We start from the raw sequence: 18,212 nt of genomic DNA, 5'->3' as shown, positions 1-18,212 counted from the left end.
AAAAATACTCAGCATGAAAATTATTTTTGCAGTGCAGATCCTCTTGTACGTTTTGTCTACTCTACATAAAAGGAATATTCCGGGTTCAATACAAATTAAGCTCAATGGACAGCATTTGTGGCGTAATGTTGATTACCACAAAAAATTATTTAGACTCGTCCCTCCTTTTCTTTAAAAAAGCAAATATCTGGGGAACAGTGAGGCACCTACAATGGAAGTGAATGTAGCCAATTTTTGAACGTTATACTACTCAGTTTTAATATAGCCACAAGACAAAAACAATATGGGTGTAAACATGATTTTAGTGTGATAAAATCACTTACTTATAGCCAATTTTACAACTTCGTTGCCATAACAATGTAATGTCAACAAACCCTAAAATGACGATTGAAACAACTTTACAGCTCAAATAATAAATGAGAATAGTTTTCTTCTTTAAAAAAGAATTAATGTAAGTGCTTTTATAAAACTATGAGTTTCACATTTCTGCCTTTAAACCTCTCCAAATATTTGCCCCATTCACTTCCATTGTAAGTGCTTCATTGTAACACAGATTTTTGCTTTTTTAATGAAAAGGATGGACAAGTCTAAATAATTTTTTGTAGTAATTAACATTATGCCACAAATGCTGTCCATTGAGCTTAACTTGTATTGAACCCGGAAAATTCCTTTAAGGAACATGAGTAAAACTCAGAATAACTTAAATAATCAAGATGAAACAAATGTTACAAATGTTGAACCATTTTTAAACCTTTATTTCACATTGTAAGCATCTGAGACACATCATTTACATCAAATCATAAGCTCTCCCAAACTGTCTACAGATCAGATCAATACAATCATCCACATGAGGGGAGGGGAGGTGGGTGGTTGGAGGAATCCATTTAAGCTTCACAGGGGGGTAGAGAAGGGAAGAGACACAAGTATGGTCTCTGCTGCCAACCCCATCAGAGTCATTTAGTCCAGTGCCATGAGCTGCAGGGAATGATGGGAAGGTGGAGGACTCAGTGCAGTAATCCTCTGAGAACAACCACAAATAGAGAATTACCTTATGACAATTCACCATTACTGAGATCAGAAACTGCGACTGAACTCTGGTCATTTTTAAAACACAGACCAATCCATAACACTGTGACCAGTCAGCAGAATTGACATTCAGAAAAAAAAGAAAACAAAGTTCATTACATGGTTCTCCTGCCGAGCTGACATAATAAAAATATACATCTAACAAAGCAAATGAGAATGAAGACAGCAGGTGGATGTGCATTACTTCTGCATGTTGAGCTCCTCATGATGCCTCAGCATTGCTCTTCACACAGGCAGCAAACGCCTCCATCAGCTCCTTACATGCTTCCTCACCATTCTCCTTTACACTGAAGCACACAGAACACATGCTTATTACTCCAGCACAGGTACACACGCAGGCTTTCTGTCTGCACAAGCAGAATCACATCAACATCATCACACAGACAACATATAAATGCAGATCAATAATAATGAGGCCATTAAGCAGGTTCCAGAGGGGTCCATGGTAAGATTTTGACATAAAAGTATTAGGGCTGTCAAAAGATAAGCTAAAAGAAAACAATTAAAATTCATTATAATAAAAACTATAAATTATAATAACAAAAGATAAATTAATTGCATAATGTTTAACACATTCAGAAACCTTTTAAGGAAAGAAAACCAAATAAAAAGAGTGGGTTGTGTCAATTTGTGTGGATGACACTTGTAGTGCAGCATACTCTATACTTTATAAAGACTCTGGACAGAGGTAGATTTCTGCAACAGCTTAACTAGTCTTTTTTATAATACAGGTCCTATATTTCTCAAACTTATTCAGTTTGAGAGGTAGAGAGCCTTTTGTTCCTATAAAGTATCAACTGAGTTGAGTTTAAACATAATCATTGTAATAATGTGAATTTTAATAATACTGATGATAATGCTTAATAATATCCAGTACATATGTTTGAATAAAGGGGTACATGTCATGAGCCTTACTGATTAGGCTGTGGGCAAAAAAAGTTGAGAAACACATCTGACACACATGTAGACCAGTGTTGTGTAAATTACTCAAAGAATTAATCTACTACAAATTACTGATATCTGATAAATTTTACCCAGATTACTTTATAATTTAATATCGGGAAACACTTTACAATACAGTTCAATTTGTGAACATTAGTAAACTACATTAATTATCATATACTAACCATGAACAATACTTTTACAGCATTTATTAATGTTGGTTAATGTTAATTTCAACATATCCTGGTAATTTGATTTAATCAAAAGTTGTATTTGTTAATATTAGATAATGTAGTTTGAATTTACATGAACTAATAATGAACAGTTGTATTTTTGTAAATTAACATTAACAAAGATGAATAAATGCTGTAAAAAAGTATATTATTCATTGTTAGTTCATGATATCTTATGGATTAACTAATGTTAATGAATGGAACCTTATTGTAAAGTGTTACCAAATATTGTCTATATTTTCTCCTTGTTTATAGTCGCACACCTTTCATCTGTCACAGAAACACAAATAGATGTACATATAACATATTAATTCATATTTTAAATGTATTATAAACAATACTATTTTGGAAATGTGTTACCCAAATCATGTACTTAAAAGTAATTACCTTAATTAAAAAGTCAGTCATTGTAATCTGATTACAAGAATTTAAAATGTAATGCATTACACTACTTTTTTACTAAAAAGTATTTTGATTGCAGTAACAAATTACTTTGTAATCAGATTACACCCAACACAGCTGAAGACATTTTACTGTATGATCAAGCAGCACAGCATAAACTGTGCTATAAAGACAGAATACTGACTCTTCTAAGGACAAAATGACTCTACAAATCAGACAAACAGACTGGATTCTACTGGAACTGAATGAGACAGTCAGTATGTATGAGTTTGTTTGAGCGAGATTATTTCAGCCTCTCCACACTAAACAACGGCAGACACTGACACACTTCATTAGAGTGATGAAGCGAATAGGAGTGTTGGAACGACAGTGCAAAGAGGGAGGGAGGGAAGGGAATAATCCATGTGAACGAGAGAAAGATAGAGTGCTAGAGAGCTTGGAATCATGTGACAAGGCAACCAAACAGCTGCTGCTGGCAGGTAATGGATAAGAGGCATGCCCACTGATGGAAGAGGGTGATGTTGTGACCCATGATGAAAAAAGCCCCTCCCCCACTCAGAAAGCATTTTCAGTTGATTCCTCCCCCACAGATCATCTGCAGCATCTCACACGCTGACATCAGTGAGCAGTGATGTAACACACAGCTGGTCAATTTAAATATAAAGAGCTTTATGCAGACCAGTTCTAATGAGCCACGTGATGCAGGATTGGCTTCAGGATGCACTAGTAAAGGGCATTTCCTCTTCATAGGCAGCCATATTAATACTTCAGAGATTCACAAGAAGGACATGCGAGGATGAGGGGAGGGTAGGAGAATGGTCCATTGTGATGTTCACTCTTCAACACAAGACTAATCAACAGTGTGGGACAAGCTCCCTTTATCTGGACAAAAACCAATTAGGAAGTGATTATGTCCTCATCCTAAATGACCACTCAGAAGAGATCACAAAACCAATTCAGGTCAACTGGTCAAGAAAACCATTCATGGTTTGATTTGGAAGAATGGTTGATTTAAAAGTTAGTTACATTGATTTTAAAATACTTGAATCCTTTGTGAAAGTGCATTAAATTAACCGAACTGAAACATAATTAATTAATAATTATTTTCTTTATTTATCACACATTATACATTTGCACATATATGGTGAAATTCTTCTTTTTCACATATCCCAGCTAGGCTGGGGTCAGAGTGCAGGGTCAGCCATGATACAGCGCCCCTGGAGCAGATAGGGTTAAGGGCCTTGCTCAAGGGCCCAACAGTGGCATCTTGGCGGTGCTGGGGCTTGAACCCCCAACCTTCTGATCAGTAACCCAGAGCCTTAACTGCTGAGCTACCACTGCCCTTCATGGCATGTTTGAAGCAAGGTCAAAAATGAATATCAGCTAAGGGCGAAAATGCCACTGAAATTGACAAATATGCCCCTGAAATTGAAAATGTGGGGGCAAAAAATGCCTCCCTAATGAATTCCTTTATTTCTTATTTGTAACATCAGATTAAAAATGCATTTTAATGAACTGATTAAACTGAAGTATTTGACATAAAACAATGACGTCATATTTTGTATGGTTAGAAAAATATGCCCTAGAAATGCCCCCATAAAGTTTTCTTTTTTTTTTTTTTAAAGACTCTGAAAAATAAATCCAGGGGGGCAAATTGCCCCTCAATGGAAAAGTTGATTTCTGACACTAGTTTGAAGTCATTTAAATTTGGAAGTAAATAAATCAAACCCTTTAGTCTGTGGTATAAAAATCCAATGACACCGCAGACAACTGGGAGAAGGAGTTGATCGCCATCTCCAAATTGAGACTAAATAATTCACATGATGGCCTGTCCTTCACATATATAATGCAGAAGGAAAAGGGGCACAGCCCTGAAGTGTTCTGATCTTAAACACAACAAGTAAATACAAAGACCTGCCCTTCCAAGGATAGGATGTTCAACATAATGTAAGTCTGAGGTAAATGGAAATACTATCAAAGCTGGCTAGACCCCTGAACTCGCTAGGTAGTTTCACTTGATCGTAGAGCTAAAGACCAAAATTCTTACAATCTAACAATAAGGAACCCATAAATAAAAATAAACCACTGAATGGAGTGCCTATACCAAAGCACATCATGTGCTGATAGATTTTAGGCCTTTGTTTATTAATGGATTGAGTAACACAATTTACCCTGAGGGGGGCTTTTGCAAAACTGTCTGCAACAATACATTCCAAACACTACAAGCACAGGCCTGCTAACAAGAAACAGGAGGCACAATATATGCAAAAATGTAAAAGATTAAAAGAGTGTTTGCTTTTCATTATCATTTTGGAAGGACAATACCAAGACAAAATGGCTGAACATTGACTCTGAGAGTGGTTAATGTTTAGTCACAGCTAGCCATTTCACATATTGGTATGTAGTATGCCCTATACTAAGATCATAAGGTCATTACTATGAAACACAGCCAATTTACACAACCACAAAGTGATCTCAAGAATCAGAATGTAACAGAAAGGATGTGAAGTTCACATGTTCCACAACATGCAAACAGATCAATAGATAAATGCTTACTTCTAGGGTTAAACCTATAAATGTAAATCTCTTGTGATCCCAAAAGTCCATGATGATCCCATTTGTGGGGCAGCATGACAAAGAAAAGATCTCTTTTGTTTATGGTTAAACTGGAAAAGATGGCCATTGGGATGTGTTTAGACCAGGTGTAATGTGCACATGGAATGTGATCCAGTGTACAGAACGTGTCACACTGTATGATGAATGACACACAGACACATTTACGCATAACCATTTATGAGAGGGCTATAAATACCAGTGTGGTTTACATTACTTATAGAGTCAGCCTTCTGTGATCATTCTGACCAGCAACATGCATGTGCTGCTGACTAGCTGAATGTTCACAGAAGTCTGACTCTTTAAAAGGTCAGTGACATATAGAGGTCAACTGATAGTGTATTTTGCAGATACCGCTAAGTAAGGTGGTGCAAAATAGTATTGTAATGCCCTTTTTTCAGTGTTAAATCAATGCACTTTAGCACGGCTACAATCAGTGCAAAATGCTGCAGCTAGACTTTTGACATGAACAAGGTATTTTAATCATATTACTACAGTTTTAGCTTCTTTGCATTGGTTACCAATTCATTTTAGGGTTGATTTTAAGATTTTATTAATTACATATAAGGCATTACATGGGTTGGTGCCAGAATATTTAGCAGAACTTTTAAGACCTTATGAAACTGTTGGCTGTTCCAAGATCCAGGTGCAAAACAAAAGGTGATTGAGCATTTATAATAAAGGCCCTACGATTATAGAACAGCCTGCCCTGGGATATTTGATCTCCTGAATCTGTGGCTGTTTTTAAATCTCGTTTAAAAACTCATTTGTATAGACTTGCTTTTATTACTATGTGAATATGTTGGGTTTTACTGTGTGTGTTTTTGTTTTATGTTTTGTGAAGCACTTTGTGCTTTATCGCTAAAAGGTGCTATATAAATAATCTTATTATTTTTATGGAAAAGGCCAAAAACCGATTAATCAGACGATAGTTTTTAAAATCGATTTATCAAATGTAAAAAAAGAACATATTCAAAGTTATTTTAACTATGACGGGCACAGACATAGAGGCTACAAGAGTACAAAATAAATAAAATTCCAGATGCAGTTTATTGTTCAACCAAAGTCCCAATAATAACCAGAAAAATGAAGAATCAGTGCATAACGCGGGACTTTAAACTATAAATATGTCCGAAACTGAGGGGACTCTTATTTTGAAATGACGAAGACTTGACTCTGTAACTATGCTTTATATTTAAGTATTACCAAAATAAGCTTATTATAGCCTATATATTCACCAGATTAATGCCTTTATTGAGGAATAAGATTTATTACTATTCACAAGATACGAAGTTGGCAGATTCAATGTATGTGCTGTACTGGGCACGTTTCCATATTGTTGCATTTTTCTTTGCATGACCTCACTTCAATCTAAAACACTTGATTATCTAATCAAAACAACAAAATATGCATTGAAGTGAGGATAAAAATATGGATGAATATTGAATACAGAAAGTCCCCACGTGATTGTTTTTAATTCACCTCTAGAGTTATACTGTAGAACCAATGCGTTATAACTTTAGAATTTTCCAGTGCCAGTGACAGAGGAACATGGTGGAATAATAATCATTTAAAAAAAAAAACGATTGGCAAATATCGGCATAGATATTCACAAACTGAACCTAAAATAGTGTTCTAACTGCTAACAGTCTTATGCTGTCATGGTCCAATTAGAACACTGGGACTTTACACATTATTCTGCGTGAGTCCAGGCTAAAGTCTTAACCCCACACCCTTCTTCTATCTGGTCCTCACACACCAAAGGTCAAGGCATGTGCAACCTTATCAGGTTTCTCCTGCTGCCCAGGCCTGTCTACAGTGCAAACACAAAAAGCAGCAAAACTATATTTTTTGGGTGGGTGTGGGGATTTAGGGTCAAAATACATCTTGAACAATGGCTGGTGTCAATGATCAGGAGAAAGGACTAACACAATGAAACCCAAAGTGAATGTTCATCATCGATAGCATGCATGTACACTGGCCATCACAATCCCTATGCATTTACAGGATTTAAAAAAAACAAAATCCACTAATCCAGAAGGGAATGGTGGGAGGGCAGGGAATAGTGGAGAAAAGGCGCTTCCGCAAACATCAATGATTGTGATGAATGTAAGCAGTCACCACTCACTCAAACATGCCAAAGCAAGGCCAGGGAGGCTGCAGGGACAGAGATAGTGAAGACCCAGAGGGCAAAGAGGGAATGGCAGAGCAAGAGGAAAAGCATGACGTAGGCACATTCCCAACAGCCAATCAGGCGTGAGGAAGAATCGAAGTTGAAGAAAACCCCAGAATCCCTTTAATGAGTGACCCCACCAACCCCACTGCTGCTGCCTACTCGGATCAAAGTGACACCAATCAAACCATTTAAAAAACTCACAAAACGTAATTAAGTTACGAAATCATAAGAGACACCATACTAGATCCCCCCCACACACGCGAAAAGAAAAGAAAAAAAAACCACCATGTCGCATTTGTCGAAAGGTCCGTACTTCTTCCTCCATTTTGGATCGCCATCACAATTCAGCATTTACATTGCAAATTATAACTCTACCAAATAGTGATTCTAGCCATTCAAGAAGTACAATAATGGTATTATATGGAAATAGATCTATGTTGTTGAGTGTGAGAATTTAACACATTTTCATCAGGTCCATACGGGGTTAAAATGGACCAGTACTATGGACCATACACTACTGCTACCCCAGTCACTTACCATTTGTCTAAATCTGCCTTGATGGCCACACAGGGTGCTGGGACAGGGGTCTCGGCTGGAGCTGCAGTCTCTGAGTCCGACATGGTCTATTGCGTAGATGTGTAGCTATATGTGAGCGTGCCTTCTCTGTGTGCTCCTGTGGTTGCATGTGCAAGAGCAAGGGAAAAAGAGAGAATGGAGAGTTACAGTTGGCAAGTAGGAGGGGGAGTGTACATAGTACACTGGGGAGGGAGGGGGGAATGTGAGAGGACACACATGTGTACATGAGCAAGAGTCAAACGGTGCACAAGTTCAACTTATCTAAGCAAACCATTACATTCACTTTTCAGAATTTGGTGCTTAAAATCTAAAAGGCATTTCTGAGGCAAGTGCTTCTTTCTGCACCCTTAGAGCATGGTGCATAAATTATGCTGATGAGACAATGGAAAGTATTCAAAGAAACTTGCACTAAAAGCTGCACTATTTGTGTCACACATAATCATCTAATGGACTGTACACGGGCGCCGCCTATTGGCAACATGTGTTCATGACTGTTACATGCGCACTGCTTCATTTTAATTTCTCCACCACCAGCAGCCCACTCTTGTCACATAATTAGCTTGCCCTTTAAACGTTTTCCCCCCAGTATTGCAGAATGAGGTGCTGGCTACACTCTGTAAACCACGGACTCCGCATCTCTGAAAGGGCGTCATTTATGGTCATGGAAATGCAATTAGCTGTTTCTCTGTGAATTGTTATTATTGATTTTTAATTTGAATGTACTTGATACAGGGTGCACATCCGTTCTCCAAAACTGTCTGCACTTATTCGAGTGGGTTGCACACCTTTTAGAGTTGTACGAATAAAAGGTACAATTCGTGAGAGAAAAATGAATCAAAAACAATTTGTTGCTTTCAGAAAAGTTCGTACAATTCAAGGTGTGTTCAAAGTAGATAGGTCATTCATTGCTCACCCGCCTCCCTCTTCCGTTAAAATAGTTTCACCGCGTTCAACAAAAAAGCTCCTTATTAGTGTTGTATGTTATACTTAATGGGTCCTCTAAAGCCCGAACTTATTCCTGTAATGCGCGAGTTGTTTAAAACACAGCTCTGTTTATACTGCAAAATTTTACATCCAATTTATTTTACTGGAACTTCATTTTTAACAGTATTTGTCAATAAATTGCTGCCAAAGATGCCTGTAAATATAAACAAAATAACGATGAATTACGTACGTGTTCTAGTTAGTTTAGCAGCCTAAGTGTACCTGGACAGGGGCAAAAAACTCAGTCAGACCTGAAGCTCAATGAATCCACCACATATGAGGTCAGTTCAAAAGTTAATGACGAATAAGCATACATTCTAATTCATTCTAATTCAATAGGTTATGCAGTAAAATCCTTTCCTTGTTTTTTTCTTTTTTCTCCAATTTGAAACAAAAGACAATCCAACGTGCGCATGTGAAAATGACTGGGGCCCTTGACTGCGCGAGCGTTCTTCTCTTTGGACATCGTGTTCTCTGAACTCTCTGAAGTCTCATTCATATGCATTTACACCGGTGCCAACGGACTAAGTCGTTTTAATTAAATTAGCATGAAATGTCTTTACCTGGTTCTGCAGGCCTGACGGATCTGCCAAAAGTTGACTGGAAAACAAAGTGAATAGCCTATTGTTGAGTGGTTCCACGCCCCTTTCTTCAGGAGTCTTGGGGGAGGGCAAAACGACCAATGCAGAGGACACACGAGAGTGAGGGGCCACAACAAATTCTAAACTGTATTTTTTGAAAGGGGCCCAGAGCAATATACGGTCAGGGGGTCCAGAAGACCTTGCTACGACCCTGCTTGTTAGGTTTTCAAACACTGTATCCTGTATAGTTGTAAAATCAGGATTTTAAGCAGAATATTGTGCATTTAAAATAATTATTTCGGGTTCAATACAAGTCACACTTAGTCGACAGCATTTGTGGCATAATGTTGATTATACAAATATACATTTTGATTAATCTCTCCTTTAAAAAAAGAAAAAAAAAAAAGAAAAGAGGTTACATTGAGGCTCTTACAATGGAAGTGAATGGGCCCAATTTTTGGAGGATTTAAAGGCAGAAATGTGAAGCTTATAATTTTATAAAAGCACTGACATTAATTATTCTGTTAAAACCCCAGAATTGTTTGAGCTGAAAAGTTGTTTAAATCATAGTTTTTGTGGGATGACAGTGCATAACATGGTATTACACTGCATGGCAACAAAGTTGTATAATTAGATGTAACTTTACACAGAAAAGGTTAGTAATCTATTTTATTTCACTAAAATCATGTTGACACACGTTTTGTTTACGTTTTGTAGCTGTACTTTTGAAACAGTATTTTAAAGTTTACGCATTGGCCCATATTTACTTTCATTCTAAGCGCCTCACTGTAACCCAGAATTTTGCTCTTTTTTTTTTTTTTTTTTAAAGAAAAGGACGGACCAGTTGAAATGATTTCAACTGGTCCGTCCTTTTCTTTAAAAAAAAAAAAAAAAAAAAATAAAATATATATATATATATATATATATATATATATATATATATATATATATATATATATATATATATATATATATATATATATATAAAGTATGGTAATCAACATTATGCCACAAATGCTGTAGATTGAGCTCAACTTATATTGAACCCCCAATATTCCTTTAAAGAGGACAGAAGGATTTTCTCGTGCAAAGATAAATGAAAGAGGAGCTTTGCAACAAGCTCTCAAATGTCCACCTAAAGATTTGGTAGAGGGTCTTTGTTTGCACATGTGTGTGTGCACTTTCTGAACAAATCTCTCACTGGGGGGGGGGGGGGGTACACAAACGTGGAAACATGCTAAGTCAACGTTTATGAGTGTACAGTCTCACAGAGAGACAGCATACTGACTTAATTAAGTCAGAAATAAATGAAGGAGGCAGAGAACAGGAAGGTTTTGTAAGAACAGGCCTCAATCACACCAAGTGTATTCAAGTGTAGATAAACCAAGAAGAAAGGAAAACAAACCAAAAAAAAGAGGACCTATATGCTCCCAGTCTTGAGCAGGCCATGACAAATAAATGTTTCCTCATTGCTGGGGGGAAGGGTCTCTCAGTTTCAGTGTGCCAATTTACTCTAAACGGTGTGTCTGCAAGAGTGTGCAAGAATGCGCACAGACCCTCCATCATGGAGCAGACCTGCATGTAAAGCAGGGGTGTCCAAAATCCGGCCCGCGGGCCATTTGTGGCCCTCCGACTGCTCTGATGCGGCCCGCGAGATATTTTAGAACCAGAACCGAAGTAGGCCCGCTATGGAGTTCTATGGAGAACTTATCTGAAATTCATATTCTGGGCACTGGATGTCGCTATCACGTGCAGCTGCTATTCACAGCGCATCGCCTCCTCTAGTGTGATCTCACTGGCAGAGTTCAACAGAAGTTTGAAATACTCATTATTTCCAAGGATGAAGCGCCCCGCAGAAAGAATGATGCATTTATTAAAGAATTGACATCATGTTAGATACTTTACGCATGTACTTGTTCTTGTTAAAATGTCCCGATAACTCGCATCATTAAACTGAGTAGAGAAGCAGTAGTGCGAGCGGCTGTTGTTAATTGAGCGCGCACAGAGACACGCGAACCGAGCATACTCTTCCAGAACATCCTCTGTAGCACTGGTAAGTATAATCAATTGATTCGTTCTGATATTTAGTTGAAAAATGATTGACAGACTTCCCAGCGCCATTTGAATGAGGACATACTGTAGGAGAGAGCGCTTAAAACACTTCAGTTTGCACATGTACGTCTGTAAAATAAATAAAGCGCAATCATTTTGATCAAATTAAAACAGTATTTGTAACGCAAGTAAAAACAGAACAGAAGCTATAATTGGATAGCTATAAAGAGTAATTTCTTGAAAACTAAACAGTAATTTGTTGCATCACTTCATAAAAGGAAAATGTAATCTTATTCTGATTATTGTGATGGGTCACACCCAACACTTATAGCAGCTCTATATGTGCTTTGCAGTGCCACTGAATGGATGTCAAAAAGATGAAAATGTGAATAAATGAGTATAATATTTTGTATAAGATGCATCACTGTTCCATTATAAGAGTTCTCTGTGAGTGAAATACCCTTTCCTTTCCTTTATTTACATGTAGGGCCTACACAAGCATACCATGGAGCACAAATTATGATTAAAACTTGCATAAGCGTACAATATAAAGATTATGCATTTTGGCAGTCTACTAGCTTCTAGCCCTTTTTTAAATTATTACAGGAATGTGGCCCGTGGCACCTTATTTTTTCTGCATTTGGCCCCCGACTGTAAAAGTTTGGACACCCCTGATGTAAAGGATCCACTTGATGAGAGTTATGGTCATCATTAACTACTCTGTCATTGTGTTACATTATGTACTATAAGTTCTGAGAGATCAATCGAATCCTCAAACCCAAAAAAGTTTTTAAATCTAATTCTAACTGACCTGGATAGGATTACCTAGACATAATAAATAAGGACACATGTGTGCCAAAGAGATTATGTAAATTGTATCAAGGGGCAGTCAAGAAGAGGGTATAGTCATAGTTCTCAAAGTCAGACTGTAAGGTCAAACAAAGAATGTTTATGTACATTTGTATTATTGTAAATATATACAATAAGTGAACAAAAGGAGGAGCTTATGGTAAGTAGGGGGAATGCTCATGCAATACTGGTTACGGCACACAGATCTATAGTATCGCTGTTTCCCCTTAAACATCCATTACAGACAACTATATCATGCTCCAAGAAAACATGCATAAATTATGACAAATAAAATATTGCTAAGACTGCTAAATAAATAATACAAAAAAGCAATCCTTGGGAGGCCTGGGTAGCTCAGCGAATATTGACACTGACTACCAACCCTGGAGTCACGAGTTCGAATCCAGGGTGTGCTGAGCGACTCCAGCCAGGTCTTCTAAGCAAACAAATTGGCCTGGTTGCTAGGGAGGGTAGAGTCACATGGGGTAACCTCCTCATGGTTACGATTAGGGGTTCTCGCTCTCAATGGGGTGCGTGGTAAGTTGTGTGTGGATCGCGGAGAATAGCATGAGCCTCCACATGCTGTGAGTCTCCGCAGTGTCATGCACAGTGAGCCATGTGATAAGAGACGTGGATTAACTGTCTCAGATGCAGAAGCAACTGAGACTTGTCCTCCGCCACACGGATTGAGGTGAGTAACCGCGCCACCACGAGGACCTACTAAGTAGTGGGAATTGGGTATGCCAAATTGGGAGATAAGGGGATTAAAAAAAAAGAATAATAAAAAAAGCAATCTTTGCTTTTTGCAAGAAATCATGCACAAATATGACAATTAAAATCTTGCTAAGACTGCCAAATAAATAATATAATAAAGCAACCATTTGTTTTGGGAGCTTTAGCATCTGAGTAAACAGGGCCAAATAACCACCTTTTGTCATTTCAGGACTGAGAGAAACTTGGTTTGAAAGTAGTATTATATGACAAAAGAAAGCAGTAGTCAGGTGAGTAATAGTGCTTCTCATGATTTTGTCTTTTACAGTTGAATACAGCATACCACAAGAGTTCTTTTGGGATTCTGGGAGACAGCTTTTTGCATAATATCGCATCATCCCATGACTGAGATAATACAAAATAGGTCTTGCAGTAATAGTGATGTTTATAAACCTCCAGTGACATGTCTGTGTCAATTAGGACTTTTAAGAGGTGCCTTTGTGCACTTCATGGAAATGTAAAAATTACTTGCACAAATGTTTACACAGTTTGTTCTGACTTTTAAAAGCAAATAGGTGTCCCTAGAGCTGTGAGCTTTAGGACTGAGGGTAACCTGATTGTTGTTCTGTAATTTATTTTAAGAGACTGATCAGTAATATGGTCTCAGTATGTGTTAGAGATAAAGTTCCATATTACTGAATCTCTGCATACAGCAAAATGTTTAAGTACTCTAGCAGAATTATGGTAAATACATAATTCCCCCCCCCCCACGCTTATCACTATTGATTAACCAAACTCTCAAAACAATGTTTTTCATTGGTTTCAGGATTAAACTAGTTTAGGTACAATACACCTGGAGTGTAAGTCTTACTGCATATCCAAATAAAAGCACCAAGGAGACTATATAATGAGAAGAAAATGACGAGAGCCCAAGAGAGTAGAGCAGACAGCACAGATTTAAGCAAGAAAAGAAAAAAAGAAGAAAAGTACAAATGATGGCTCGATTCCTTCAAGGTTCTAGACTATACTTTGCAGGTAAGTGTGTGGTGTGTGTTGTTAGTGAGGTATCCGACCTCAGGGTTTTTGTACCCTATTCTTATCTTTCTCATTCTAACCTTTCCCTGCCACATTTTTCACTTTTTCTCACCTGCTTCCCTTTTTACATCTTCTTTTTTCATATGTTTTTCTTTTCAAGCTTTGTGGACCTCAGCTCCCTCTACCTGCATACTTAATTGCCCTTTAATGCCAGTTTTTCCTTTTCTCTTTATCTTTCAGTGACTGTTTTGATGTTCGCATTTGTCTCCATCAATGGTGTTGGCCTGAACGATTTACTGGAGAGAGCTTCTCAACTTTCAGACAAACTGCACTCCCTTAGCACCTCTCTCACCAATGACCTGGTCAGTACCAAACCCTCTCACTATAAACATCCATGTGTGTGTGGTGTGACATGCCTGCAGTTCCAGGCCCATGGGAAACTTCAGTTTTATCCAATTATGCATTTATTTCATTGATATGGGATTCATGGCTAAATGCAAGTCAGATTAATGCCTGAGAGGGTGTCTCTTTTGAACTGGTGAATCATTGGATATTAACCTCTCATTTTCTATTGATTCAAATTTCCCTATAAATATCTGTTCACCTTTTTGTCTTCCACAGGATTCTCACTTTCCTCCAATTGGGAGGATAATGATGCCTCGTCCGTCAATGTGCCACACATCCTCCCTTCAAATTCCCAATGACAAAGACCAAGCCCTAAGAGTGCCAGTAAGGACTATATGGCATCCATCTTCATCTCAATTCCCTCTTCATTTGCCTATATCATCTTAAAGGGATAGTTCACCCAAAAATTTAAATTCTGTCTTCATAATTAATTCACCTTCATGTCGATCCAAACCAGTATGACATGTTTGGGACAAGATGAGGGTGAGGTAAATAATGGCAGAATTTTCTTTTTTTGGACATAGTGATACAGTTACACGTAGTACACTGCAAGTTATCATGTTTGCCATTTCTAGAGTTTTTTTTCCAACTCCCTCTTGTGGTGACTTTTGAAATTGCAGGCAAAACAATAATAATAAAAAAAAAGGTTTTAGGCTAGAAGGTGCAGCAATGTGCATGATGTTCAGTGTTATGGATAAATTATTTACACATAAAGGTGTTATTAAGGATCGAGGATGGATCGTGCTGTTTATAATGTGGGATGGTGAAGTAAGTTTTATCTGCTTCTACAGGAGGATGAATTGCTGGCTTTGACCCGGTCTCTACTGCTGGCATGGTCCGATCCCCTCGCTCTTCTCTCATCTGAGGCATCCAGCCTGGCACATCCAGAACGCAACACCATTAACAGCAAAACCAGGGAGTTACAGGACAACATCAACAGTCTGGGAGCAGGTTTGGAGCGCCTCATTCACAAGGTTGGTCTGATTATTAGATTGTGTGCAATAAAATGACAGTTCACAGCATATATATTGTTAATGTTATTTGTAAGAGGACAACATGAAGCAAATTGGAATGATTTTAGGAAAAATTACAGCAAAAGGAAATCTGAAATCACCTTAAACAGTGTTAATCTTGAAATTTTCTCATCATGTCCCTGACTTTAAATTTTTACCTCTCTATAGATGGGCTCATCTTCAGAGAACCTGTCCGATCTCCCTTTTTTAATTAGCAACCTGGGCCAGGATAAAACCTCTCGTCTTGTCAACTTTCATTTCCTCCTGTCCTGCTTCCGCAGGGACTCCCACAAAATTGACAGTTTCCTCAAAGTTCTCCGCTGCCGAGCAGCCAAGAAGAGACCTGAGATGTGTTAAGAATGTCTCTTTCCATTATAAAGAGTGATTTGGAATGTTTCTTTATGATACCATATGGCAAACCATGCCTTCTATTTGTTTCTAAGCCATAGATATTGACGTACTTTTCCATATACTTTAATAAATAACTGAGATAATGCGGCAGAAGATTTCTCTGTCTACAAAGATTGAATTAAAAATGGTCAGGTCAGATCTATAGTATGCTCATTTAATGCACAAAGTAACATCTCAGATAACTCTTTATACACTGATCAGCTACAACGTTAAAACCACCTGCCTAATATTGTGTAGGTCCCCCTCGTGCCAACAAAGCAGCACCAACCCGCATCTCAGAATAGTATTCTCAGAATAGTATTCTGAGGTGCTATTCTTCTCACCACAATTGCACAGAGCGGTTATCTGAGTTACCGTAGACTTTGTCAGTTTGAACCAGTCTGGCCATTCTCTGTTGACCTCTCTCATCGACAAGGAGTTTCCATCCACAGAACTACCACTCACTGATTTTTTGTTTTTGTTTTTGGCACCATTCTGAGTAAATTCTATAGACTGTGTGTCAACCCCTGTTGTGTTAGGGTTGACCTACACAATATTAGGGAGGTTGCTGATCGGTGAATGTGGCACATAGGGCTATGTTAAAATGATTGACCATAGCTTAACGCAATGCTTGTATATTAGGTTTACTAAAATTTATTTGTTGAGGAGATGATGTACTATTTTTAACAATTTTACTTTTACTTTAATATTTAAATAATTTTTTCACCAATGTCAATACATTTCTATCATGCAGATACACTGACTCATGAATACTCTATTTTACACACACATGTGGAAAAGGTTAATAAATACAGAGCTCCTGTCATATTTATTAGAACAGTCATAGTCAAACACACAGACAAATACACAGTGCAACATAAATGTTTTATAATGAGAAGTAAGACACTTAGCCTAATATAGGGAAAGTTCACCCAAAATGAGAATTCTCTGATCATTTACTCACCCTCATGCCATCCCAGATGTATATTACTTTCTTTCTTCAGCAGAACACAAATGTAGATTTTTAGAATATCTCAGCTCTGTGGGTCCATACAATGCAAATGAATTGTGGCCAGAACTTTGAAGCTCCAAAAAACACAAAAAGTCAACATAAAAGTACTCTGTATGACTCCAGTGGTTAAATCCATATCTTCAGAAGCAATATAATAGGTGTGGGTGAGAAACAGATCAATATATATATATATATATTTAAAAAGAGCAAAAATCAAGGTTACAGTGAGGCACTTACAATGGAAGTAAATGGGGCCAATTTTTGGAGAAAATTGAAAAAAATGTTAAGTTCATAATTTTATAAAAGCACTTGTGCAGTGCAAACATAAAATTAATAATGGAGAATGCTTTTCATATATCACATTATAGTGTAGTCAGTAATGTGCAAAAGTTTTAGGTGGCGTCTGGTGTGATACAGAGCTCTCTGAGGCAGCACTCACACAGGCGACTGTGAAATGCATTGACGTCCTATCCTGGCCACCATGTCTTTCTCCTTCACAAAGGAAGAGAAGAAACTGTTCAGCGAATACAGGAGATCTTTGGGAAAGGAGCTACAAAACACACAATGATTCTGTTCACAAGGGAAGATGATCTGGATGACAGGATTGATGAGGACTATCTAAGAGAGGCTACAGAAGAACTTACAGCCTTAGTTGCCAAGTGTGATAGAAGATACCATGCTTTCAAAAGTAAAGATAAAAGCCACAACCAAGTGTCCACAAAAGATTCAAGATATGGTAAAAATGTAACAGTGTTAGATGCTACTCAAACTCAGCATACCAACTACTGGAGAAATATAAGAAAAGAGAGGCTGAGTTATAATGGGATGCTGAAGTTTAGAGGGAGATGAAAACCAAAGAGGCTGAGCTTCAGAGGAGGATAAGACTCATGGACCAAGAGGAGCAGCATCAAAGGTTAAAGAATCACAGCTGCAGGAACAACTAAGATGACATGAATTTAGAAGTGTCCTAGATGGTGTTGTTATGATTTCCATGCTGGGGCAAATGCAACTGGTAGAAAATGAGAGAAGATGAGAAAAAGAAAAGGCACAAAGAGCTTAAAGTGCAGAGAGAGAGAGACAGAGAGCAGAGCAATTAAGACATCTGCATTGCACGGAGGAAGAAGAGCAGAAGAGAATACTTGAAGCGACCCA

The 18,212-nt window shown here is 37.8% G+C and overlaps 1 protein-coding gene and 1 long non-coding RNA gene across 4 annotated transcripts; one reads left to right on the top strand and one right to left on the bottom strand.

The window, feature by feature from the left end:
- Positions 1-734: 734 nt before the first annotated feature.
- LOC127450826 (uncharacterized) lies at positions 735-9,719 on the bottom strand. Of its 2 annotated transcripts, XR_007899036.1 has the most exons (4): positions 9,576-9,719; positions 7,990-8,125; positions 1,271-1,373; positions 735-1,020 (listed from the first exon to the last, which is right to left on the bottom strand). It is a non-coding gene; the product is annotated as an uncharacterized LOC127450826 (long non-coding RNA). The 2 variants fall into 2 exon arrangements; XR_007899035.1 differs by lacking the exon at positions 9,576-9,719 and having other exon boundaries at positions 7,990-8,162.
- Positions 9,720-11,881: 2,162 nt separating this feature from the next.
- On the top strand, positions 11,882-16,787 carry LOC127450555 (prolactin). Of its 2 annotated transcripts, XM_051714779.1 has the most exons (7): positions 11,882-13,185; positions 13,438-13,495; positions 14,032-14,240; positions 14,481-14,602; positions 14,862-14,969; positions 15,437-15,619; positions 15,827-16,787. In XM_051714779.1, exons 3-7 carry the CDS (start codon positions 14,198-14,200, stop codon positions 16,013-16,015), a joined length of 645 nt encoding a protein of 214 aa, XP_051570739.1. In that variant the 5' UTR covers positions 11,882-13,185; positions 13,438-13,495; positions 14,032-14,197; the 3' UTR covers positions 16,016-16,787. The 2 variants fall into 2 exon arrangements, with proteins under 2 accessions (XP_051570739.1, XP_051570738.1); XM_051714778.1 differs by having other exon boundaries at positions 11,882-13,495.
- Positions 16,788-18,212: the final 1,425 nt, after the last annotated feature.

Source organism: Myxocyprinus asiaticus, chromosome 13, assembly GCF_019703515.2.
Source record: "Myxocyprinus asiaticus isolate MX2 ecotype Aquarium Trade chromosome 13, UBuf_Myxa_2, whole genome shotgun sequence".
Classification (NCBI taxonomy): Eukaryota; Metazoa; Chordata; class Actinopteri; order Cypriniformes; family Catostomidae; genus Myxocyprinus; species Myxocyprinus asiaticus.
This window is presented reverse-complemented; position numbering and strand designations above follow the sequence as displayed.